Source organism: Anomaloglossus baeobatrachus, chromosome 7 (genome assembly GCF_048569485.1).
Source record: "Anomaloglossus baeobatrachus isolate aAnoBae1 chromosome 7, aAnoBae1.hap1, whole genome shotgun sequence".
In the NCBI taxonomy this organism is placed as follows: domain Eukaryota; kingdom Metazoa; phylum Chordata; class Amphibia; order Anura; family Aromobatidae; genus Anomaloglossus; species Anomaloglossus baeobatrachus.
Genome location: NC_134359.1, coordinates 242,680,055 through 242,708,012, shown reverse-complemented (window position 1 = coordinate 242,708,012; position 27,958 = coordinate 242,680,055). Strand labels below are relative to the sequence as shown.

The following is a 27,958-nucleotide window of genomic DNA, read 5'->3' as shown; positions in this document are numbered from 1 at the left end:
AATGGAAATATCATGGTCCTGATTTATCATTCACATTTTTTTAAATCACTTTTTTACTTTTCTCTTTATTTTTGCACTAGAAGATTGAAAAAATCAAAATGGCGCAAGATGTTTGATGAAATTGGTGCAAATTCAAAAAAATTATTTTTTTTGCTTTTTTCCTTTTTTTAGTATTATTAGTATATATATTTAGTAAAATATTTCACAAACTTTTCAATAAACCTTTAAATGCCACATGTCAGCTGTGCAAAAAAATGTAGGAAAAATGCTATGCTTTACTAAGGGTTTAAAGTACAATTGTAAAACATTTTTGAAAAAGTCTGAAATGAATTAGAGGACAAGATTTGGATAAGAAAAACCATGTCCACAATGTTGAGTAATCAAAATGTAGAAATGATGAGAAAAGAAAATAAACTAGTTTAAAAATGGCGCAAAAACCATAATGCATTTGCAATAAAAATTTAAAAATGCCTAAAAATCAAACTTTTATTCCAAAAATAGTGCCAAATGAATGATAATGCATGCACAGCTAAAACATTAAAAAATATAGAATGAATGTGTAGTACATCGATAAAAAGGAATCAATTGAAATTAAAAGTTCCCATCTCCTTATTCTCCTTTTTATTTTTTTATATCATAACTACACGTGTTACATTTTTTTACAAGTGAGCTCTCAAACTTTTTACCATCCTATGTCTACAACAGATTTTCATAATTAAAGATTAAAGTTTCTATGAGTGTAGAAGAGATGTGAAAATGGTTATATAATAACATGTGAAATAAATTACAAAATTTAGCAATTTTTCAAAATAATTTATTTGCTATAAATTAAAAGGGTTGTCCAATCTAAATCCATAAAGGCCCCGTCACAAGCTACGATATATCTAACGATATGTCGTCTGGGTCACGGTGTTTGTGACGCACATCCGGCATTGTTAGAGATGTCGTAGCGTGTGACACCACCGAACGACTGTTAACGAGCAAAAATACTCACCTTATCGTTGCTCGTTGACACATCGTTCATTTTCATAATGTCGTTCCTCCTTCTGCGTCCCGCTGGCAATGCGGAAGGAAGGAGGTTGGCGGGATGTTACGTCCCGCTCATCTCCGCCCCTCCGCTTCTATTGGGCGGCCGCTGTGTCATGTCGCTGTGACGCCGAGCGTCCCACCCCCTTCAGGAAGAGGATGTTTGCCGTCCACAGCAGCGTCGTTAGGGAGGTAAGTACGTATGACGGGGGTTAATGACATTGTGCGCCATGGGCAACTAATTTCCCGTGACGCACAAACGACGGGGCGGGTGCAATCGCTCATGCGATCGCACGATATATCATCGCATGTGATGGGGCCTTTAGACGTGTGAATCACATTTGCTCGTTTCAGAACCAGGAATAGCAGTCATGTGGCCACGAGTATGCGATATGCAAATGTAAGATGGCGGTCGAGTTCCTACCCCTGAAGACACCAAAAGTGTTCCTAAATGTATATATGTGATAAGATATCAAGTAATGGTATGTAGGAAAGTAATAAAAGGTATCGGAATGCATAAGATGTAGTGTAATCTATAGATGTAATAGTGTTGGTTAAGTAATGTAGTATAATGATGTATAGTGTCTGCAAGTAAACGTCACCTTTTAGTGGACGAACATCATAAGAATATTGGTAAAAGGTTATGTAGGATGTTTTGGTAAGATAGATTGTCTGGAGGGCAAGAAACAGTGAAGGTGTAGGATTAGCCCACAGGAGGATGAGCCAGTCCCTAGGGAAAAGATAGACTCCATTTTAGAATTCAAATATGGAATGCTAGAGAGTAGGACGAATGTACAGTCTGTCGAGTCATGTTTTGGTTGCATTTTGTGCATGACTTGTGGAGCCTACAATGTTAAGACCTAAAAAGAGTAGTGTGAGGGAACACGCAGATACACGGAAGGTGATTGTAACCCAGAACGGAGATCATTAACTAAACTTGAGACTGGTAAAGAAGTTTAACACGACTTTTGTGGGTAGGGGCTAGAGATGGACGCTTGGTAGCAGGCCCTGAGTAGCTTACAGCTCAAAGGTAATGAGCAAAAATGACATTAGAGACTAAATTAACATACAGTCCTGTGCGGCAGATCCAAAAGCAATTTTACTCCCTGATATTGATAGGACGCGGAATCACAGATGGACAAGGATGACTTTCTTGTGGTGTTCTGTTATGCTAAGTTGGGTGGTGGCAGAAGGTCTGGGAATATCCACGATAATAGCAGTTGAAGTGACCTTGGAGAAGTGTTCGTTGGTGCTTTGTGTGAAAGAAACATAGGATAAGAAATGTACTCACTACATCTTGTGTATAATTGTCAACCAGAGACTGCATAGTTAAGAATGGTTGCTTAAAAAGAACTATTAGCCTCTCTCTCTGTTGCCTCTATGATTCTGTCCTGGCCTGCCCAAAACAGTGGAATCATGCGGCCTCCTGAAAGGTATGAATGACACCACACCTGTCCACACAACCCAGCCAGGAACACAACACTTTTCCTATGAAGTGGGACTTGGATGTCTACTGGAAGGAATCCCTCACCTTAGACTACCACCCCTTGCCATAGGCCAGAATCTGACTGAATGGGCACAGCTTTGATCAATGCAAGTGTGCCACCCCTGTGCCAGCAGTCAAGTTGGCTCAAGGGGTCTCTGGACCCAGGGGTCGTGCGGACACTCAAATAAAAAGGAACGATGTGTGTGCAGGAGATTTGTTGTAAATACTTTGTGACACCACCCACGGTGTGTGGTAAGGTGGAGTACCACCGTTGCTGTTGGGGAGCACCCGGGGGCAATGGAGTGGCAGCTGGGTGTTAATCCCTCCGTGGGTAGGGGTGGATGCCCTGGAGCTCAGTGTCCAGAACACCGGAGGTGATGGCTGTTGGTGGTGATGCACTGAAGGGTGCTGATTTACTCACGGTTGAATAAATGCACGAGTCTGCTGGTAAACCAAGGTGTCAGTGGCTGCCACTTTGGGGTGTATACGGTTCCCACATCCGGCTGGTGTACCAATGTCCCTTCCTCTGGCACTCTGTATATTCTTTCTATTTTGGACAACCTCGTCTGGAACAGGGAAGTCCTCTCCCGGTTCGGTTTTAGTTGGGAGATGTGCCCGCGAAAACTGACCCTTGGGATCTCAGTGGGTTGTTGCGGATACCCTATCCCATCTGGTGGGCTGCCATTTCGCTCTATCTGGGATAACACTTTGGGAACAATGTCTGGAACCTTGCTCCCGGCCTGGTTAATTAGAGAAGGGGCTTGCAACCGTCTTCTAACTAGGGTCCCGGTACCCCGCCTGTGCACGGTTCCGGACCTGATCTCCGCTGTCGGTACCGGCCAGCTGCAACCCTGTCCCTGTCCACTCTGGGATGTCCTGCGACCAGATTCCCTTCGCCTTTGGACACGGTCCACTGCTTGCCACCTAGCCAGTAGACCAGGCCCACTACCCTGGCTACCTACACTAGGCACAGACTTCACTCTCTCCACAGCCTGTCACTGTCGCTGACTCCAAACTTAGACTTGAACTCACTGGTTCTCTCCCCTGGATCCTCAAGACCCCTAGGTGGGCGCTCCCAATTCGCCTGGTCCTGCCCACTGGTGTGTCCTTCCTACCCTGAGGGGGTGGCTAGGGTTTTGTGGCTGATGCAACCCGGTGTAGGATTGTGTTGTGTGGGGTGTAGTGTTCTTCTGTGACCTCCTGGCGGTGCCAGGGGGTCACACAAGTGTATTGAGTGAAGCTGGAAACAGTCTAGTCGGAATGTGGTCCAGCGCTGGAACTAGAGAATCTTTGCAGCGCAGTGTATGTGATGTGAGGAGTCACAGGTCATAAAGTGACTTGTAGAGTAAGATCGGACAACACCTTTAAGAACAATACTCCTTTAATTATGTTAATACTGTGGTTATGAAATTAAATTTAAAAACCTAAAAGCTGGCACTTTACCTTAGAACGGGTTTTACAGATGTTTTAATACTGAGATCCAGCCGATATGAACAAGAAAAGTTTAGCTGAAGTTCAGAGCTCCTCACAATGATTTTTCTTGATTCCAGCTGTACATACATGGTATTCCAGTACACAGCGTGCGTTCCATTGTTCTGCAGAATACAAAGGCCTTGCATTAGTTTCTTCTAACATTTTCTTATAAACAAAGCTGCTGATCTTCATAACTTGGATAAAGTGTTTGTAAAAGAAAAATAAAAAACTCATTTTTGTTATATGTGTCAGAACATCAGAGCTCTGACCGTTACAACTCAGAATTTGAGACCTATTTATTTAAAAGAAAATGATGTGAAGGTGTAAACAGGGGCACAGGGGAAGCTGTAGTCATGGTCTGTGTGTCATTCAACCCCCTGGTCCTCCTACAGGCAGACTGAGGGCCCAGTAGACGTCTGGGTTTCGTCCACTTACTTGCCATCTGGGGATATCTCGTTTCCTTCTATTCTCTGGTTCAGGTTCAATCAAGGAGACGACAACAGGAGGATTTGTTTTGTTTTCTCAAATACAACTTTACTGGTTATAGTCACTTCCAACCCTTCCTCTCTACTTCTTCTTTCAACTGTTCCTTTCAGTATGTTCCTTTCTTTCTCTGTGCTCACCTGCACTATACTGAGCTTCTTCCCTTTTTCCTGCATTCTTTTATCAGCAGACTAGACCACGCCTGCCCAATGCTTAGGGTTCCAGCTCTGCTCTGTCTTGTGTTCTGTAGGTCCCATGTATCCCTATGCTGCCCAGCAGGCCGCTGACTATGGACCCACTTTTAGGGGAACCGGTCCAACCCCGGCACCACGTACACCCTGCTCCTCAGGCAGCCACCTTCTCCCTGAACATTGTCTCTCTCTCAGGAACCTAGTTCTAAAGCTCCTACCAGGGGCTAAACCTTTCCTTAACCCCTAGTGCCCTTGCTGTGAAATGCCACCGAGCTACCCAGCTATGGCACTCCACCAACACTATTTATTTAACCCGCACCTTTCTAATTCTGCTACATGTTTTCCTTCTATAAACCCTCTGTTGTCCTAACCATCAATGACCTAATGTTACTATCACCTTAGCTACCACTTCCCTACTCCTGCTCACTTGTCCCTATGTTGCACTAATACTTTATCTAAGCATTCTTACGTTACACAATATAGTCTTTCAATATAAAAGGTACAAAACACATTACGCTTTTAAACGCATATAAACACACGTTAGCAATTACTTAGCATTAAGTACAACACTGTACCCTTTTACACTAGATGGCACCAGCCGCACTAAAGGCCCTGTCACACACAGAGATAAATCTGCGGCAGATCTGTGGCAGATCTGTGGTTGCAGTGAAATTGTAGACAATCAGTGCCAGGTTTGTGGCTGTGTACAAATGGAACAATATGTCCATGATTTCACTGCAATCACAGATCTACCAAAGATTTATCTCTGTGTATGATGGGGCCTTTACAACATAGCCAGTCTAAAATCTAATAAAACATTCTGGTTGGGGTCTTCAGATGGAAGTTCTTCTCACACTGACCACCTCCTTACAAATGCACACCTGTCTTTTCAAGTGACTTTTCAGTTATGATCCGGTAACTGTGGAAGATTACAAAAAACTCCTATTGGTGAAAAAACACGAAGAAAACAGGAGTAGTTGAAACCTAGGCTGACTGCAATCCCCTAACTATCAGACCACACTAGAAGTAGCCTTGGAGCGTTCCTAAAAACCTAGATGCCATGTCACAGCCTAAGAAACTAGCTACGCGTCACAGAATAAAATGAATTAATCTACCTTGCCTCAGAGTAGTCCCCAAAGGAGTAAATAGCCCCCACATACAGAGATTACGGTGATATAGGAAAACACATTACTCAGATATGAAAAATAGATGTAGCAAAGGCGAGGCCCAACTAACTTGATACAAAGAAAAGGAAAGGAACTGATTGTGGTCAGTACAAAATCACTGTAGAAAAATACCGAATTCCTGATAGTAAAAATGGCCCTGGTGGTCATACAACCTCACCCCCACTATATCAGCTACTCCTGTAAATAATGGGAGAACAAAATACCAAAAAGAACACAAAATATAGAAGAGCAAATAATCAAGTTAAACAGGGAGAAAATCCCTTTTCCTGCAGGAGAGCTTGCACAGGGGGAATCCCATGCTCACAACACAAGAGAAACAAAACTACACCTGTAAGAAAACAGATACAAAGCAAAACAAAGAAAAACAACCTCCTACGGTGAAAACCAGGAAGCAAGGAAAAAACTGAAAACGTATCTGCAGAAGTCTTGCTCAGGGAAACAGGGAAGGACAAAACGTCAAGCCAGGAAGCCAGGAACAGAGACTGAGGAATATACAATTATAACCGGTGCCCGCAGGGCAAAAAGTCCTCTCCTATATAGACCAGACTTGTCTCCAATAGGGCATCCCCAATTCCCAATTAACACCGACACCTGTCTGAGTCACAGGCTCAGATTCAGCTCCACTACCATTCCTGGCCACCAGAGGGATCTTCAAAACAGCACCCACACAGACAACATTCACAACACCCTCCTGAATACATAGAGCAACATGGGCAAATTGATCCCTCACAGAAGACAGATCTGTAGACAGACAGATTTGAGCAATTTTGAGAATGAATGCTGAATACAGGAGATAAAAAGTAACTTATTGGGAAAAAAAGTGTAGATATTCTCAGTACAGGCTTACATGTAGGCGAGCTTTACACTTTTCATTTTGAAGAGGTGATATAATGGAAATCATGCTGGTGTTCTCTTTGTCTTTGATTCCTATGCAGTGATCTTCGGAGAAGTAAATATTTTTGGCATTTAAGCTTTTTAGTTGACATGTTCTAAATGACATTTCTATGTTGTGTTCATTGCATTGTAACTTAAAATCCAAGTCTTCTAAGCCTAGAAAGATTTGATAAAAGTAGTTTTACTAAAGAAGATTAGCTTTTACGTGCAAGTAATATAGTTATTAGATGACTGGTCAAGAATCGGGACTTTTTGATCCAGAGCTGATGTATATGGTCTATTTGGTTATGGTCTATTGCAAGTGAAAAATACTAGAAACAAAGTAGATGAGATTTGAGCAAATCTGCAGTAATTACGTTGCTGATTTTTCAATCTGCACCATGTCAGTTTTTGTCACAGATTTGTTATAGATTTTTCTCTTTAATTTAATTGTAGAAAGTAAAAATCTATAAAAAAATAATATTTTTTTTGGATTTTTATTTTTTACAATTAAATTAATGAGAAAACTAAATAAATAAATAAAAAGTTAAAAAAAAACCATATATATATATATATATATACATATATATATATATATATATATATATATATAGTATATATATATATGTATATATATATATATATATATATATATATATGTATATATATATATATATATATATATATATATATATATATATACTTTAGCTTTTGCCACACCATTGATCCTCAGCAACATAAGCACATCACTTTTCAGAAACACTGTAACTCCTCTGGCTCGTCTGTGGCTTACTCCCCCGTTGATCACTGTCCTATCTCATGTGACCACTGCAGCCAATCACAGGGACCAGGCAAAGAGACACAAAAACACAGGAAAGGTGAGTATAGAGCTTTTTTTTACAGTCTGCTGATCCTGCAAGTAACATCCCCACAAATATTTATGAAATTTGATGTGGATCTTCTTCTGTGAATTTCCTTACTAATCCATGTAGAATTGCTAGAGAGATTTTTACAATTCTTCTACATGTTCAACCTAAATCTTCTGAACTAACCCTGATAAGCTTAGGTGCAGTGAAATTAGTAAGGAGCATCAATATTTAACTTATGTTGAACATCTCGCCCATCCTTGCAGTAGCAACCTTCAACACCATTCACTCTTTTGCATTCCTCATCCTTTGCACAGGAGCAGGGATTATTTCCAGAGGTTGGATCTGTTAAATAGATATGAGACAAATGTAACTTATTTCTTTCTTTAAAGCGCAACAACCACCAGGATTTTCATATATAAACTAAAGCCAGTGCTATACTGGCGCTATTATGCTGATTCTATACATACCTTTAGTTGTGAGATCGGATGTATAATTTCTGAAATACAGGCAAGTAAAGTTACAGAAATGCACTGTTATTTGATTGACAGCAGCTGCCGAAAAGCTAGTATGTGGGTTGGGTTTTGCTATCTATTCCCACCCTTGTCTGCTGTCTGACCTCTATAGATGCTAGACTGTATTGGCTTCTTCCAGGTATGAGTCATTTTTGTCACATGATAGGGGCGTGATAGAAATGCAGCCAATACAGTCTAACATCTACAGAGGACAGGCAGACAGACAGGGGTGGGAATGGATATGAAAACCTGACCCACATATTAGCTATTCGGCAGCTGCTGCCAATCAAAAAGCTGTACATTTCTGTAACTTTACTTGCTTGTATTTCAAAAACTATACATTCAATCTGACAACTAAAGGTATGTATAGAATCAGCATGATAGTGCCAGTATAGCACTGGCTTTAGTTTATATGGGAAAATCCTGATGATTGGTTCACTTTAAGTGATTTCCCAGTTAGTAACGCAGATAATGAAGAAAAGAGACTTTAAAAGCCTTTATATTACTTCCACCATCTTCACTTTTAATTGACGTCGCTCCAGTCCAGTGACGCCATCTTGTGAGCGCAAATTCTGACTGACTAGAAGTCAGAGATAATGGTCACAAGGGCTTCAAGTTAGTGTATCAGAGCCAGAAAAATGCCAGAACAAGGCTCTCATAGACCTGCATTGAAAAGTGATCTCCGGCTTGCCCAGCAAACGCTGAAGAGATCCGGCAGGTCACTAACTGCTTGAGCTCTATGAGAGCCGCAGGGAGGGATAGAAAGAGAAGATGGTGGGTGTTAAATATGAGATGAGGGGCAGGGAATGTTGATTAGAAGCAACGTTCGAACCCTGCAAAAAAAAAACAAAAAAAAACAAACGCTGGGGTGATGACACTGATTAAGAGGAGACATAGATTAGATATTAGAAAAAACTTTTTGACAGTGAGGGTGATCAACGAGTGGAACAGTCTGCCACGAGAGGTGGTGACTTGAGTTGTTCTTTAATGGAAGTCTTCAAAAAGAGACTTAACAGATATATGTGTGGGACGGTCTAGTGAATCCTGCTATGAGCGGGGGGTTGGATCAAATGGACCAGATGACCCAGGAGGAACTTTCCAACTTTAACATTCTATGATTCTATGGTTCTTTAACATAACTCTTTTACAGCCCTAAGCTACTAGTGACTTCCCCATAAATCTTTTCACTAGGGATTGTACAATGGCACTAGTGAAAAAATGTATATGAACGTGTTATGGTGGCAATATGATTTAGTTTTATTTAGATATTGTATTATTTAGGGATTTTATGGTGGTATTAGAATTTATATTTTGGGCATTGTGTAGCAGTAATATTTGGTATTGAAAGGACATTTTAGGTATAAAAATTAAGGATGAAATGTTGGCTATGCCCAGTTTGTTTTGGATTGCACAGTGAATTTAAAAAAGAAAAAATAGAGCAACTTTCCAAAATATCTTTACTTTCTACCGACCACTCTTACACAAACTTATGTATCTTAGGGTTTGTTCTCGTATTACATTTGCCGTTTTTCCACGGAAAAACAAAGTAGTTTACAGCTCCAGTAAAGTGAATGAGATTTTTTAATTCTCATGCACACGCTGCTTATTTTTTTCTTACGGACTTGAACCATCAAAGCATTTTTTTAAAATATGCAGCATGTCAATTCTTTGAGCATTTTTGAAACGTTTTTCACTCATTTTAATGACTGGGAAAAAAATACAATAAAAAACACATAAAAAAACATACAAAATTACTGTACTTGATGCATTATTGCTCCCATCAACACTCTGGTTTTTGTTACATAAAATCTGCTGCAAATGTTCACCCTGTGCACATAGCCTTAAAGGGAATCTGTCACCAGATTTGATTCGGTGCAGACTGGTCAAACGGGTGGCTCCTTGGGTGGCTTCAGAAGAAGGAGGACAAAGATGGCTGAAAGAGGAGGCACCGCACCCGGAGAACGGAGACACCCATTTGACCAGTCTGCACCATACCGACCGTTTGGGTGAGTATTATAAAGTGATTTTTATGTTCTACACAGACCCCTGGGCTCTTATATACAGTATTCTAGAATACTGTATATAAGAGCCCGCTGGTGGTTGCCGCAGCTTATAGTCACCAAATCTGCTGACAGGTTCCCTTAATGTTTTCGGACTGCAAAACATGTTGTTGCTTTCCTTGAGTCAACCTATGAAATTATATTTAGTAAGAAGGACAAATAGTTTCATTGATGTAGGTAATATAAAATGACTCCTTACCTGTGCAATAAGCTGCTGGACATCTAGGGGTTCCTTGTAGTCTGTATACATGATATCCATCTACACAGGCTTTGACCTGAATGATGCTTGACCAGTAGCAACAGTTACCATCCCTCTGAGCACAAGCGGTGAAGGTTACTATTCCTTCATTATGTAAAGGATGTGAGCCATTTATCCACATCGAGGCCTCGGTGCCACATTTATTTTCAGGTACACAGCTTTCTGGAAGGTGAATTCCTCCGGTCCCTATGAATCTGTACCACCCTGTTTTTTTACTGTCACACTTGTCTCCATGTAAGCTGAAGATGCTTCTCCATGGCTCGTTGAGAGTGTTATAGCTTAAACATGGATCAGAACATCTGTAGGATCCATCTTCATTTCGGCATTCCAGACCTGGGTCACATAGACTTGTTGCACATTCATCATCCTTACAATGGAAACCATCTCTGGTCAAGTCAGACTTACAGGAACAAGAAGAATCCCCCTCTTTCTCTGAGCAGTGAGCCCGAGATTGACAGCGATAGAGAGTAGGGTCTGAACATTCATCAATGTCGATACATTTGTTATCTATGTTTTTGGTGTAACCATGTGGGCACTCACATATGTATGAACCATGTGTGTTTTTACAGATATCAGGGCAGCTATTAGACCAATGGTAAGCACATTCATCAATGTCAGAACAAGCAAAGCCATCACCAATAAAACCTTCATTGCATGAACATTCTTTGATGCCAAAATATTCTTCACAAATAGCATTGGAGGCACATTCCAAACAGTTTTCAGTATCTGAGCAAAAAAATAAATAAATATAATTAAATCTTTGACATTTCACAATATAAAGTGGGATCTGTCATCAGATTTTAACATACAAACTATATAAATTATTAAAGGGGTTGTCCACTACTAGGACAAACCTTTCTGATTCCACTTGTTTCCACCAGTTAAAATTAAACACCCTGTACTCACCTCCCTTTCTACTGCTGTTCCAGCGCTGTCAGCAACTGTGGTCCGGGGCTCACGTGACATTAAGCCTCTGCACCCATTTAACGCCAGTTTCTCTATCCACCGTCTTGGGACTAAATGAGCAATAAACAGGAAGTGAGTGGCAGCCACAGCGTCACTTCCTGTTGATTAGTTTATTTGGCTTCAAAGGCGGGAAGAGAAAATCCCTTGTTGATTGAACGCTGAGGCTCGCGTGATGTCACAATGTCACTTGAGCCCTAAACCAAAATTACCGACAGCACTGGAATGGTGCCTGAATGGGAAGTGAGTACATGGTCTTTTATTTTAACTGGGAAAAACAATTAGAATCAGAAGGGGTTATCCTAGTAGTGGAGAACCCCTCTACATACTATAGGTATCTTAGATCCAATGACGTTTGTGTATAGGGATGAGTGAATCTGAGGTTCGGTTTTCGATGTTCATACCAAACACAGACTTTATTTAAAAAACAGAATTTGGATTCAGAAATCAGGTGCTTTATGTATGAACAGCACTTGCGCGATCATCGCTGTATTTAGGTACCCTCGGTGCTCAGCCAAGTGTGAGCAACTTGCAGTATTTGAATGTTTCTCACTAGGGGTAACAAAAGCATCATCAGATGTAGTGTGCATTAGAAAAAATGGAAAAACCTCGCCTATCCACCCCTGGAAGTGATCTTTTTATGGCTGGCTGCAAGTGGTGGAGACCCAAAATGCCGAATTAGTCAATTAGTGACTTCCTTTGGGGTTTATGTCAAGATTTGGTTCAAAACCATTCTTAATTTAAAGTTCTGCTGAACCTGACAAACCAAACTTCCATGGGTCCGCTCAACTCTATTGGTGTACATTAGAGATGAGGGAATAGTTTTAATTCAAATTCATTAGCTTTGATTAATTTTTTACAAAAAAATACTTTTGCTGTGAGTCAGTTTGTGGTGAATCACAAGTAATTCAATAGCTCTGAAAAGACTCCTAGGATTATATCCGACTCATTTCAGGCTCTTTAATGCAAATCCATCATTACTGATTCCTGTCCGGTACTTCCTTGTAGGTGACGACATCTCCCACTGCAGGGGCTCTGTTCAATGCTGTTTAAATCCAGTCTCAATAAGCAAAGTCTACTTACCATAGCACACGTTTCTGTCACAAAAAATCTGTGTTTACCTCTATTATTAATAAGTTTTAACCCAAAGTCTATGGAGTTAAAAGGCGATAGCATCCTCTAGTGGTCAGTGGTTAGTATTGCAGGCCACACTGTCATGCAGCTGTAAAAAGATTGTTAACATTAATGGTATGGCTCGCGGTAGGCACGTGCACACAAACGTAATTAGTTTGGTGCTAAACTTAGTCAAGCAAATATAGGCACTGGATTGTATCAGTGCCCAATAGACTCCGATGTCTAAGCTAACCCTAAAGGTGGCTTTACACATGGACGATATTGCTAGCAATTTCTAGCGATATCAAGCATGTAAGTACCCGCCCCCGTCGTGTAAGCGAAATCGTGTGATCGCTGCCGCAGCGAACATTATCTTACCTGGTCGGCGGCCAAGGGGGAGGGACGTTCGGCATCACAGTGACGTCACTAAGCGGCCGGCCAATCAAAGCGGAGGGGCGGAGCTGAGCATGATGTAAACATCCCGCCCACCTCTTCCTTACGCATTGTGGCCGGTGGCAGGTAAGGAGACGTTCCTCGCTCCTGCGGTGTCACACACAGCGATGTGTGCTACCGCAGGAGCGACAAACCACAACGAAAAACAACCCTTACCGATTTTTGAGTTTGGGACGACCTCTCCATGGTGAACGATTTTCACCATTTTTGAGGTCGCTTAAGGTCGCAGGTACGTGTCACACGCTGCGATATCGTTAATGACGCCGTATGTGCGTCACTAACAACGTGACCCCGACGATAAAACATTAACGATATCGTAGCGTGTAAAGCCCCCTTAACTGTTAGAGACTGCAGTTGTGAAAAAGTGGACACTGTTCAATAATGAACATTTTTTAGGTAAATTACCTATGGGGGCTGGAATAAAATGGAGATTTAGGCGGGCTTTGCACGTTGCAACATCGCAAGCCGATGCTGCGATGTCGCACGCGATAGTCCCCGCCCCCGTCGCAGGTACGATATCGTGTGATAGCTGGCGTAGTGAAAATTATCGCTACGCCAGCTTCACACGCACTCACCCGCCCTGCGACCGTCGCTCTGGCCGTCGCCCCGCCTCCTTCCTAAGGGGGCGGGTCGTGCGGCATCATAGCGACGTCACACGGCAGGCGACCAATAGCGGCGGAGGGGCGGAGATGAGCAGGATGTAAACATCCCGCCCACCTCCTTCCTTCCGCATATCCTACGTAAGCCGCGGTGACGCCGGTAGGAGATGTTCCTCGCTCCTGCGGCTTCACACACAGCGATGTGTGCTGCCGCAGGAACGAGGAACAACATCGGACTGTCGCGTCAGCGTAATTATGGATTACGCCGACGCTGCAGCGATGATACGATTACGACGATTTTGCGCTCGTTAATCGTATCATCTAGGCTTTACACACTACGATGTCGCATGCGATGCCGGAAGTGCGTCACTTTCAATTTGACCCCACCGACATCGCACCTGTGATGTCGTAGTGTGCAAAGCCGCCCTTAGAGTTTTTGATAAGTTTGAGGACTGCACATGACCAATTTATCATCCTTGACATCCATTTGATTACTTCTTTTTACTAGATAAGCTTCTTGACTATTGCACCAGGCAGGTGTACTGTTTAGGCAAAATATCGTAACATAGTGACTACCTCTGATCTGACTGAATTGTGCAGCACAGTAGTCCTCCTCAGCATTGACTGGGTTTCTTTGAATCCATTTGGGATCTTTCTTGTGTTATTGGAAAAGCGTATTATCCAAGTCCTTAGTAAAGAGTTCCTTCGGCAAGCTTTGTGTTTGGTCGTTTTGTTTCTTAACAGTTTTGCTGTATCCTGGGGAGCCCACCATGCTACATGGTCTACAGCTTCACAATGGCATTAGTAAACTTAAAAGGTTATTTTTATGTCACTAGGATAGATTATCACTTTATCATTAATTGGACTGAGATACAAGATCATAGTCAAAGGACTAATTTAATGATTTTTCCCCTTCAAAGTTTTCCTTGTAAAGCAGCACTCCCATCAACTAGCTATGCAGGGGACCACAGCATAATCTCATCTGCACAGGCAGTTGACGGTATGCTGCTGTATCGGGAAAAAAGAGACCACAGTGTAGTGTTAAACCGGTGCTGCAGCTTCTTCATTCCAGGGTTAAGACCCCCATTGATCATAAAGTAATGGAATTTCCTAGTGGTACTGTCAAGCAACGTATGGGGAAGTACCAAGCAAAAGTTGAAAAGGAAGCGAAATTCTGTGTGTAGGGAAGGGGAAGATGATGACCCCTGATCAAACCTCCTGCTGGTCCCTGGGTCCCTCACCCCCCTAGATAGGTTCCACACCTATGTGCCGAGATGGATTACTGGCCCTAGGTATTCCTAGCACTGGTCACGAAATAGGGAGTGGATGGGATGAGCTTTTCATCAACCCCACTAAACACTATAGAAGACACAAGGAGGACACACAGGGGGAATATGCATGAACTACTTATCCACAGATGACTCAGGTAGAAGTTCAGCAAAGTTTTCGGCAACAATATCAGAGAGGAGTACAAGCCACCTGCTTGCAACCAGGTCTTGAATAAACAGAATAATGTCACCAGCATCAGTCCAAGGAAGAAAAGGATATTTAAGCACCAAGAGAATACTGATAATCAACAGCTGGGTGAAAGGCGAGCTCCTGCTGGGTCCAAAAGGGGAGAGATGAAAATCCAATAGGAAAGCCACCCAGCACAATGAATACTGACAGCAGAAACAATGGAAAGTCAGGGAACATTTTGCGCAGCCAAACGCTGTGATCTTCTATGGTCAGAAACTCCATTACTATCTGTCACCTTGACACACCCGTGACATGTACATAAGTATTTTGTCAGATGGGAATAACCCTTTTTTCTAATGGTAGTACATTTGGATATATTACTTCATACACTTTTGTTTTAGTATTGACATCAGTTTCATGTGAGACTGGACCCTTAGTAAGAAGAAGTAATGTCACTGTCAATATTGGTATTCGGCATGTTGACTTACTTGATATATTCTTCACTAAAAGACAAAAGAAGAGAGCAAGAATAAAATAATTGTGAAAATATTTAACGAAAAATCCTTCAATTAGTGAAACTTGGGAGTGTACCTTTAAATCCTTCCACACGTATAGCGTAATGTCGATCTCCACTGACATGAAGCCTCCAAGATCCTATTACAGGATTCTCAACAATGTACATAGATCCCCAAGGTTCAGATATAATTGTTTTAAGCTTTATTTCTGAATCTGCAATAGATAGAATTAGTATTAAATAATGTCATATATTTAGTATAATGAAATAACCCCTTAATTAAGGACACAACCTTGTTTAGCCCTATAATGCAGGGTTTTCTTTCGTAATGTGAACCCCACCTTTTAAGAGTCATGACTTTTTTTTTTTTATTTTTCGATCAACAAAGCTATTTTTTTTTAGAATAGGTTTAATTTTCACTAATGGCACCATTTGGGGTAGATATTACGAACTTGATATTGATATTGATGGTCTAGTATTCCGATAGACAGATTGAAATCTTTGGCCGATTCCCTGGTCACATACCACATGTGGCCTCACGACATTCATCCTGCTACTAGCCCCATCATCTCCCCCGCCATTTACTGTATGCCTTGGGGCAATGAAGCCGGCTAGGCTGCCCGTGATGATGACCGTCGACAGCCCGGCAACAAGTAGGTTAACCACCTGCCCTGTGGGGCGCTACACATGCATGGACCCTGATTTGCATATTAAGATGGCACTTTACATCTGATCTTGCAGAAATGCGCATTGTGTTCTTTGCTTATTTCAATATGGCTCAGCCTTCTTCAATTGCCACCACACACGCTTACATAAGGTAATGGAGATGCTTCCCCATTCCCCCTTGAAGACACCAATCATTATATGGTTGTATAAGTATATTGTGTATTATGTCCTGAGTTATTGTATTGTATATAATGTATAATGTGAATTGTAATATATCTGGTTGCCAGGCCTGGAGGACAAGAGATAGTTAAGAGTGGCCCACAGTGGGAGTGGCTAATGAAAAAGGACAATGACGGTTTCCTATGGAAAAGATCAGATAGGGCCCATCCTGTGACTGAAAGAGATCATAGGTCTGAGTAGTGGACAGAGATTTATTATGTACAGTAGGTGTCCCTGAAGTGAAAGGGATATTGGACCCCGAGAGCATCATAGGCTATGTTTTGAGGGGAAATTTTAACCCCGCTCTACAGTTATTCACCAAAAAACCTGCCTCCATTAAAGCGAATGTTGCTGGGAGCCACAGTGCAGCCAGAACTTCAGAAGAATGCGCAGCCACGCCCTTATATGGAATGTTGGCATGTCACAATGCAGCCAAAGAAAGAGACAGACACAGACAGGGAAAGAGACAGACACAGACAGGGTAAGAAACAGACATAGACAGGGTAAGAGACAGACACAAAGAGACAGACACAGACAATGAAACAGACTGACAGGGAAAGAGACAGACAGGGAAAGAGAGGGAAAGAGACAGACAGGGAAAGAGAGGGAAAGAGACAGACAGGCAAAGAGAGGGAAAGTGACAAACAGGGAAAGTGACAGACAAGGAAAGTGACAGACAGGGAAAGTGACAGACAGGGAAAGTGACAGAGATAGATAGACAGGGAAAGAGATAGATAGACAGACAGGGAAAGAGATTGAGACAAACGGAGAAAGAGACAGACAAAGAGATAGAGAAAGATACAGAGAGATACAGTGCCTACAAGTAGTATTCAACCCCCTGCAGATTTAGCAGGTTTACACATTCGGAATTAACTTGGCATTGTGACATTTGGACTGTAGATCAGCCTGGAAGTGTGAAATGCACTGCAGCAAAAAAGAATGTTATTTCTTTTTTTATTTATTTTTTTTAAATTGTGAAAAGTTTATTCAGAGGGTCATTTATTATTCAACCCCTCAAACCACAAGAATTCTGTTTGGTTCCCCTAAAGTATTAAGAAGTATTTCAGGCACAAAGAACAATGAGCTTCACATGTTTGGATTAATTATCTCTTTTTCCAGCCTTTTCTGACTAATTAAGACCCTCCCCAAACTTGTGAACAGCACTCATACTTGGTCAACATGGGAAAGACAAAGGAGCATTCCAAGGCCATCAGAGACAAGATCGTGGAGGGTCACAAGGCTGGCAAGGGGTACAAAACCCTTTCCAAGGAGTTGGGCCTACCTGTCAACACTGTTGGGAGCATCATCCGGAAGTGGAAGGCTTATGGAACTATTGTTAGCCTTCCACGGCCTGGAAAGCCTTTGAAAGTTTCCACCCGTGCCAAGGCCAGGCTTGTCCGAAGAGTCAAGGCTAACCCAAGGACAACAAGGAAGGAGCTCCGGGAAGATCTCATGGCAGTGGGGACATTGGTTTCAGTCAATACCATAAGTAACGTACTCCACTGCAATGGTCTCCGTTCCAGACGAGCCCGTAAGGTACCTTTACTTTCAAAGCGTCATGTCAAGGCTCGTCTACAGTTTGCTCATGATCACTTGGAGGACTCTGAGACAGACTGGTTCAAGGTTCTCTGGTCTGATGAGACCAAGATCGAGATCTTTGGTGCCAACCACACACGTGACGTTTGGAGACTGGATGGCACTGCATACGACCCCAAGAATACCATCCCTACAGTCAAGCATGGTGGTGGCAGCATCATGCTGTGGGGCTGTTTCTCAGCCAAGGGGCCTGGCCATCTGGTCCGCATCCATGGGAAGATGGATAGCATGGCCTACCTGGAGATTTTGGCCAAGAACCTCCGCTCCTCCATCAAGGATCTTAAGATGGGTCATCATTTCATCTTCCAACAAGACAACGACCCAAAGCACACAGGCAAGAAAACCAAGGCCTGGTTCAAGAGGGAAAAAATCAAGGTGTTGCAGTGGCCTAGTCAGTCTCCTGACCTTAACCCAATTGAAAACTTGTGGAAGGAGCTCAAGATTAAAGTCCACATGAGACACCCAAAGAACCTAGATAACTTGGAGAAGATCTGCATGAAGGAGTGGGCCAAGATAACTCCAGAGACCTGTGACCAAATATGAGTGCTGTTCACAAATTTGGGGAGGGTCTTAATTAGTCAGAAAAGGCTGGAAAAAGAGATAATTAATCCAAACATGTGAAGCTCATTGTTCTTTGTGCCTGAAATACTTCTTAATACTTTAGGGGAACAAACAGAATTCTGGTGGTTTGAGGGGTTGAATAATAAATGACCCTCTGAATAAACTTTTCACAATTTAAAAAAAAATAAAAAAAGAAATAACATTCTTTTTTGCTGCAGTGCATTTCACACTTCCAGGCTGATCTACAGTCCAAATGTCACAATGCCAAGTTAATTGTGAATGTGTAAACCTGCTAAATCTGCAGGGGGTTGAATACTACTTGTAGGTACTGTATATATATATATATATATATATATATATATATATACCACTAACTGCTAGAGAAAGGTTCACATTTCTGAACCCAAACTTTGTCACAATTGGCAATTAAAAAACACTTCTTACACTAATTTTTTAGAAAGTTAGATTTAGAAATAAGTACTACAACCTAGTTCCTTCAGAATCTCTTGATGTATACGTAAGAAGAAAGAGAATTATAAATGACATTTGCGATGATCTGTAGATTCAATTTTTTTTTAAAGAAAATTGCTTTCACCATCAGCGCAAAGTCATGCATTTACCATATGGGTCAGTTACTTGTAACGAATGGATGATCCCGTCTGTGGTCAATATCAATGCAGTATAGTTATCTGCCAGTGAGAAGCTTTCAGAATGATCCTCTGCATTATAGTCCCCGGAGAACAGTCTGATAGAGCTGTTAACGGGCCTTGAGAGAGTGTAGTCCAAATAATAGAAAACCTTTAAATGGTATTAAAAAGTAATTGTAAAACATAAGATGAATTATTTATTTATTATTAACCCATCATAAACATTTTTGCTACATCAATAGGATTTTATTCAACATTCAAAAGCCCCAAAGCATATAATTTGTAGAAATCTGTTCAATGAAAGAGCCGGTAACTTTTCTCGGTTGAAAATTAAAGGCCCATGTACAATTATACTACATAATAAATAGGTGATACAGAAATAGTTAAGTGAGCTCACCCACCTGTTTAAGCATCCACTCACAATGTTTAGTCACTATGTATTTTCTCTCAAAAAAGGGATTTTTTGAATTCCTAATGATTTTATTAGGCTCTTGGATAAATAAAATTCTATTTTTTACAAATATTCAATTTATAAAGATAAATGTTTAAGTGTTTTTTGGCGATAATGCATCGCAGATACCAAAATAATATTGACCATTGGTATTCTATATATGTTCAATGGGGCCAAGAATCTTTATTCATGTGCAAACAATATGGTCACCAAGATTTATCATGCAAGTCAAGTCCAGGGGTCATATCAAGATAATTCTTTGTACAGCAATAGAGATGAACATTTACAGTAAAATAACACTAGACGACGCTGCCAGCAGCTCTAAATAAATAGTAAATTACTTTTCTGTATTTACCTTATTTAGTTTTGAGAGATTTACTTCAAATACATGTCCAAAACTTAAGGCAGCGATATCTCTATAAATGAGGTATTTGGGGTCTGTTCTACCAGCACATAAGCCAGTTATCAGAAACAAAATCTGCAAATAATGATAAAGCATGGATTACTAATACCCAACATGTTCAATATTAATAAATATCAAATAATAGACATCTGTAACGACATTGTATGTTTTTGTAGAAAACCAAGTTTCTCCACTTTGGTCGTGAGGTCGAAAATGGATTGGACAAAATGTATCATTGACAATTTTTAATAATTGAACTTTTAAAACATTTTTTCACCTCCTTATACTTAGGATACTTAGTACAGTTCTTTAATTAATATCTCTAATTATTATACTTATTTGGGTCAGGGTAATTTCTATACTTACTTTTGATTGTTTTGTGTTTATGAGGGAATACACATCTTTTTTTAACACTTCATCATTATAATCTTTTGCAGAGGCATCCGTTAAGACCAGAATGAACGAATTATTTGGGGTATCCTGCAAAGCAACCTTAAGGCCTGTAATGACCATTTCGGGACAATCCCCACCACCTTGTACGGTGAGATGATCGAAAAAACTGTCAAATTCACTTACAGAATTTGTTGATTTTGTTGGTCCTATTTCTGAAAGAGGAGAAAGTTAGTATTCTTATATTTCTCTAGTAATACCAAGCCAATACTATTTTCTAAAAGTAGTTGTATAAATATCTTTTTAGTGTCCCTCAAAGTGTTTTTGTTGCGTGCTTTCATGTCAATGCAAATAGAAAAGAAATTCCAGGCAGATATCTCTTTTTATATTGGTGCTCAGGTACAGGGGAGGCATCCCAAATGCAATACAAAAAAAGCACCTTAATTTCTTCAGGAATTTTAAGGGTTTATTCCTTTAATCAATACAACCCATCTTGCCTGTATGGATTGAAGGAATAAGTTCTTATAATTCCTGAAGAAATTGGAGTGCCGGTATTTTTGTCTGCATACATGTTCATGCCACATGCCTATTTGTAGGAAACCTGCTCTTCTAAGACCTTGCTGTTTTCAGTGCCAAGGACAATTTTTATTTAGCTAAGACTTGCATTCGTTCAAGAGCTTGTGCCATCATGCCTCCTCTATGTATGTAGAAGTGCCCCACTCCATAAAATGTAACACCGTCTAAATGTTTTGCATCCAAACATGGAAAACCTTCCTATACATCCACTTATGTTTTAAGGTGATATCAGTAATGGTGTCCCATACACAGATCAGAGTAAAAGAGAAGGCAATGCTCTGTGTGTATAATAGTCTAATCAAATCCATTGCCTTCTAGATAATCAAAAGACAAAAAAACATTCTCATACTTGGATCATTGTACTCCACCATTGTATAATTTCGTATTCCACAAGGAAATCGGGCTGACACTTGATCTAGAAGCCATCCATTGACCAACTTTAGCTGCTGAAGATCATCATGCATTGAACCTGTTGTGTCCACCAGGTATGTCAGAGAAGATGACTCTGTCAAATAAGGAGAACTTATTGGGTTGTCATTATATAATATAATAAAACATAATGGTTACATGTAATAATCATTACTAAGACACCGAAGAGTAATTTTCATAAGTTATGAACATTAAAGTTTAGCAGCTGTCTAAAATCATTAATGACCATCATGAGTGAAGTAGTGTAGAAAGGCTATCGACTGCTCTTCTTTGAGAGATTGGCCACTAACACCGATGTAGAGATTGCCCTTTTTTAATAGTACTGTAGAGACAATACATTTAAGTTGTCTTTAAGTGTCTTTGTAGAGAAATAGAACTCTAGTTATCATGGTCTATTTGCTACTACTGTATGTAGTCTACTTTCACAGCTCATGTGATGAGATTGGCATTCTTAAAGAGGTTGTCCCATTAAGACATTCCTATTCGATATGCCTTATTGGATCCCTTCACATTACCTCTCCTTTTGAGTTGGAAGACTGAGTAATCTAGTACCACCACAAAGTAAATAAAGATAGGTCATCAATACAAGATCGGTGGAAGTGACATTTGGCAGCCCCACCAATAAGCTGCTTCCAGTGCCAATGGCGGACAGATGTTGTCAGTTGAGTAGAAAATTATAACTTTGTCAACTGTATAATGGCCTCAATATGGCATTGTAAATCCCCTTTTACTCAGTCAAAAAGGAACAGATGTGCAGTATCAGGCTGTGGCCACTATGTAGTTGATGAAGTTGTATTGTTCTGCTCCCCTATTTGGCATCCAGCATCGGGAACAGTTAATCAGTGGCAATGCTGAGTGTCACACTCTTATTGATTTGATAATGATGACCTATTCAAAGCTTAGGTAATCAATATAAAAGGCGTGGACAGCCCTTTTAAATGTTTATCCAATAGTTTGGTAGGTACTAAGTAATACCACATTTCTCCTGTAATGGTCACTGCAGGAGACATGTACAGCTATTTGCAGTACATGTCCATCAAAACAGAACATATTTTTGCCCTATATTACATGGCATGTACCTGTGTATGACTCACACCTGCTTTTTTCCATGGGAAGGGAACCTGCCAACACAAAAGGGAGTAAGAAACCAACATTATTGAATTATTTATTTACATTTTATACAAAATGACTTAGTAGCCAGACATACAATCACTACATTATTGTTGTGAAGATGGAAAGCTTAAAGCATAACCTCCGTTTTCATTTTTATTTCATAAATCAATAGTACCCATGAAAATAAGCCACTTTGTAATATATCTTATTAGACAAATCTGCTTCTTTCTCTGCCACAATTGATCAGTTATTATCAATTTTTTTTAATTCTGAGATAAAATCTGCATTCAGTGAGAACTTTCCCATTTCTGAGATAGGAGATGGCAGTTGGTGCTGATGAGATTCTATGAGAATAGAAAGAGGGAGGAGCTACACATAGAGGTCCGCCCCCACCTTCCTCTTTTATCTAGATAGAATCTCAAGAGTACAACTGCTCAGTAACGGAATACAGTAGTTTTCCACCAGGAATGGAGTATCACAGTACTCAAGAGAAATTGCACAAAAATTTGTATGGGGCATTTACTCCTTTTACCCATGTTAAAATGTAAAATTTGGGGTTAAAGTAATATATTTGTGGGAAAAAGTAACATTTTCAATTTTCTTTCTGTCGCGGGCGGAGGAGGGGACGCTGTGCTCTCCCACTGCTCGGGTCCGGCTGCTGCTGCTGCTGCTCGGCGGTGGCTCGATCGGTGGGCCGGATCCCGGGGACTCGAGCGGCGCTCCTCGCCCGTGAGTGAAAGGGGGGATGGTTTTGGGGATTTATTGTCCATGACGCCGCCCACGGTTGTGGTGAGGTTGGTAACACCACCGCTGCTCTGGACTGGGATCCCGGGAGCGATGACAGGGAGCAGCTAGGATGTTGTTTTCTCCCCTCCGTGGGTAGGGGGTTTGGTTGTCCCGGGGCCCGGTGATGGGGTAGGGATGGTTGGCAGGCGGGTTACGGGGCCTGGCAAGGTGCAGGGTCGCGGGGGCAGCACTGTGCCGCACGGCACGGTGGTACTCACTCAGCTCAATGATGCACACAGAGTCTCTGAGGAAACAAGCGGCTGAATGGACAGGTCCCACGGGCGGCTGCGGTGTTGTGTCTCCCGGCAGGTTGGTGGTGACTGCTTTTCCCTGCACCTGTGTAGTACAGTTAGGTCCAGAAATATTTGGACAGTGACACAATTTTCGCGAGTTGGGCTCTGCATGCCACCACATTGGATTTGAAATGAAACCTCTACAACAGAATTCAAGTGAAGATTGTAACGTTTAATTTGAAGGTTTGAACAAAAATATCTGATAGAAATTGTAGGAATTGTACACATTTCTTTACAAACACTCCACATTTTAGGAGGTCAAAAGTAATTGGACAAATAAACCAAACCCAAACAAAATATTTTTTTTTTCAATATTTTGTTGCGAATCCTTTGGAGGCAATCACTGCCTTAAGTCTGGAACCCATGGACATCACCAAACACTGGGTTTCCTCCTTCTTAATGCTTTGCCAGGCCTTTACAGCCGCAGCCTTCAGGTCTTGCTTGTTTGTGGGTCTTTCCGTCTTAAGTCTGGATTTGAGCAATTGAAATGCATGCTCAATTGGGTTAAGATGTGGTGATTGACTTGGCCATTGCAGAATGTTCCACTTTTTTGCACTCATGAACTCCTGGGTAGCTTTGGCTGTATGCTTGGGGTCATTGTCCATCTGTACTATGAAGCGCCGTCCGATCAACTTTGCGGCATTTGGCTGAATCTGGGCTGAAAGTATATCCCGGTACACTTCTGAATTCATCCGGCTACTCTTGTCTGCTGTTATGTCATCAATAAACACAAGTGACCCAGTGCCATTGAAAGCCATGCATGCCCATGCCATCACGTTGCCTCCACCATGTTTTACAGAGGATGTGGTGTGCCTTGGATCATGTGCCGTTCCCTTTCTTCTCCAAACTTTTTTCTTCCCATCATTCTGGTACAGGTTGATCTTTGTCTCATCTGTCCATAGAATACTTTTCCAGAACTGAGCTGGCTTCATGAGGTGTTTTTCAGCAAATTTAACTCTGGCCTGTCTATTTTTGGAATTGATGAATGGTTTGCATCTAGATGTGAACCCTTTGTATTTACATTCATGGAGTCTTCTCTTTACTGTTGACTTAGAGACAGATACACCTACTTCACTGAGAGTGTTCTGGACTTCAGTTGATGTTGTGAACGGGTTCTTCTTCACCAAAGAAAGTATGCGGCGATCATCCACCACTGTTGTCATCCGTGGACGCCCAGGCCTTTTTGAGTTCCCAAGCTCACCAGTCAATTCCTTTTTTCTCAGAATGTACCCAACTGTTGATTTTGCTACTCCAAGCATGTCTGCTATCTCTCTGATGGATTTTTTCTTTTTTTTCAGCCTCAGGATGTTCTGCTTCACCTCAATTGAGAGTTCCTTAGACCGCATGTTGTCTGGTCACAGCAACAGCTTCCAAATGCAAAACCACACACCTGTAATCAACCCCAGACCTTTTAACTACTTCATTGATTACAGGTTAATGAGGGAGACGCCTTCAGAGTTAATTGCAGCCCTTAGAGTCCCTTGTCCAATTACTTTTGGTCCCTTGAAAAAGAGGAGGCTATGCATTACAGAGCTATGATTCCTAAACCCTTTCTCCGATTTGGATGTGAAAACTCTCATATTGCAGCTGGGAGTGTGCACTTTCAGCCCATATTATATATATAAAATTGTATTTCTGAACATGTTTTTGTAAACAGCTAAAATAACAAAACTTGTGTCACTGTCCAAATATTTCTGGACCTAACTGTATAACGGTTTCGATGGGTTCCCACCGGTAACCCGCTCCCCAGCTAAGATGGGTGCTGAAGGAGCCCCTTTTGTCCGCAGGCTCTGGTCCTGGGAACTGTAGCCTTGGCGGTGACTGTGTTTCCCTCTCTCGGTTGGACTGTTGCCTTCTTTCAAGACTTGGCTGCTGGGAAACCCAGGAGGTTCCCTTCGCTAATGGATTTGGCAAATTCACGGCGACTCCTAGCCTTGCTGGGGTCCGCAAGCCCCTGCCGGATGGTGCTGGCTTCTCTTTGCATACCGGTCCGGTACCGCCGGGCCACCGCCCGTCCACAGTCCTTACGGTTGGCTCCGATAGGCCTCTCCTGCAGACGGTCACCACCATCTGCCAACCTTGCTGATCCGTCCGGGCCACACACCCGGACCAACTTCAGGCTGCTCAACTGCTACTTCCCTCTTTCCACCTTCAACTCTCAAACCAATCTCTCTCCTCCTTTACCACTTCCCAAAACTACTCTGAACTAAACTGAGCTCTTTTCCCGCCTCCAGGACTGTGTACTCCTCGGTGGGAGGGACCAACCGCCTGGCCCACCCCCTGGTGTGAACATCAGCCCCTGGAGGAAGGCAACAAGGGTTTTTGTCTAACTTCGGTGTGCCTGACCGGGAGTGTGGGGTGTGTTGGTGTTGTTCTCTGTGGCCCCTGGCTTGTCCAGGGCGCCACATTTCCACATTACTTTAGTTCATGGGAAGCGCCTGAAAGGTAAATTAATTTCTTGGATGTGGTTTTCAGCAGATTGAGGAGAGCAGTTTTTAGAATGGTCTAATTTGAAGGTATTTTTTGTCACCTAGGCCTCACAAAGTCACTTTAAATGTGATGTGGTCCATAAAAAAGAGATTTTGTAAATTTTCTTGGGAAAATGAGAAATTGCTGGTAAACATTTTACCCTTCTAACTTCCTAACCAAATAATTAAGTTTCAAAAATGGTGCTGATATAAAGTAGACATGAGGGAAATGTTGTTTATTAACTATTTTTGCAACATAACTCGCTGGTTTAAGGCCTATTTCACACATCAGTGATTCTGGTATGTATGTGCTAGTTTTTATACGTACCAGAATCACGGACATGTGCAGAGACATTATAATCAGTGGGTCTGTGCACACATCAGTGATTTTTAACTCACCATGTCTCAGTGCGGCATACACATGTGTCCGTGATTGCCGCATGGAGAAATGTCCGTTTTTTTCTAGCATCACTGATGTCTCACCGACCACACTATGGTGTTGTCCGTGAAACACGTACCAGAAAAACACAGACATTGAAAATAATAAACATTTTTAACTCACCTTCTCCAGCACTGCTTGTCTCCGGCCTCTACTGCCTCTGCTTCAGAGCCGGCTCATTACTGCATGCATATTCATTTATGCAGCCACAGCTGACCCAGAAGTAGCTGTAGCGGATGTCATCGCCAGCCGGAAACACAGCAGAGCCGAAGAGTTCAGCACCATGGACAGCAGGAACGGGGACAGGTGAGTATAAGTTCATGTACAATCATGGATAATGGAGCACATATCACGGATTGCACATGGACAACCCACGAGTGGCATGAATCACGGAACATCGAGGGACATATGCCTTTTTTACATGTCAGTGGAAAACGTCTATGTTTTTAACTGACGTGTGAAACAGGCGTTGGGTATAAAAACTCAAAGTTTGGAAATTGCCATATTTTCGCTAAATTTACACAAATATAAGCAAAGCATATCATCTTTACCACTAACATAAACTACAACATGTCACGAAAAAAAGGAATCACAGAATCACCCATTGAAGCGTTCCAGAATTATAACCTTACAAAATGATACTGGTCAGAATTGAAAAAAATTTGTCTTGGTCAGGAAGGTGAAAACAGGCTGGGGGGGATGAAGGGGGGGTTAAAGTTATACTGTATTTATGCAGGACAGATTTGTTCGAGAAATGTTTCAGAAGTAAAATCTGTTTCATATTTTTTTTTCTGCAGCTTGCGAATGAAATCAGAAGAATGGAACTAGTAAGAGAAATTACTGGAAATCTGCTGCATGTCAATACACCCTCCGTGCCGAACCATTTCTTGACAGTGGCCACAATACTCAACATATGAAACTAAGCTTTGCAGGTATATAAATGAGGTGTGAGACAGTGCTTTATAATCCATTTAGTAATTTTTAATACTTACTAATTTTATCTGTTGGGTTGGAAAATCTCACTTCATAGCAAATGAACAGCAATACTACTAGGTGCGAATACAACCACATATCTTCGATAAACTTGATAATTTTTCTGGCAGCCTTAAAATAAAACCAAAGGATTTATACACTTATGTATATGAGTTGAAGCTTGTAGGAAATAGAAATCATTTTTTAGGTGTAACCATTTAAAATACTGTTAATCCCTTCTCAACCTCCTGCCAAATAACAGAGAGCAAAAGAGAGGGGTGTTTGATACTGCGCCAAAGGATCACAGGAACAGATGTTTAGATTAATGCATCTTTATTTCATCCAGGTCTACGCGTTTCAGGAGCCACTGCCCCCTTCCTCAGGACCGTCAGGAGAGACAAAACATCAAATCTGTCCTGGTGGTGGCGCA

General features: G+C 41.5%; 1 protein-coding gene across 1 annotated transcript in view; it reads right to left on the bottom strand.

Annotated features, from left to right (window-relative positions):
• Window positions 1-21,507, bottom strand: part of LOC142246678 (uromodulin-like) — a 31,125-nt gene extending 9,618 nt beyond the window's left edge. Inside the window, exons 1-9 of the mRNA XM_075319742.1 lie at window positions 21,378-21,507; window positions 20,429-20,667; window positions 20,015-20,137; window positions 19,182-19,359; window positions 15,597-15,734; window positions 15,494-15,508; window positions 10,360-11,145; window positions 6,694-6,896; window positions 3,956-4,107 (exon numbers count right to left, since the gene is read on the bottom strand). Coding sequence (XP_075175857.1) covers window positions 3,956-4,107; window positions 6,694-6,896; window positions 10,360-11,145; window positions 15,494-15,508; window positions 15,597-15,734; window positions 19,182-19,359; window positions 20,015-20,137; window positions 20,429-20,667; window positions 21,378-21,492 — 1,949 coding nt within the window. The 5' untranslated portion in view covers window positions 21,493-21,507. The remainder of the gene's footprint in view (window positions 1-3,955; window positions 4,108-6,693; window positions 6,897-10,359; window positions 11,146-15,493; window positions 15,509-15,596; window positions 15,735-19,181; window positions 19,360-20,014; window positions 20,138-20,428; window positions 20,668-21,377) is intronic.
• Window positions 21,508-27,958: the final 6,451 nt, after the last annotated feature.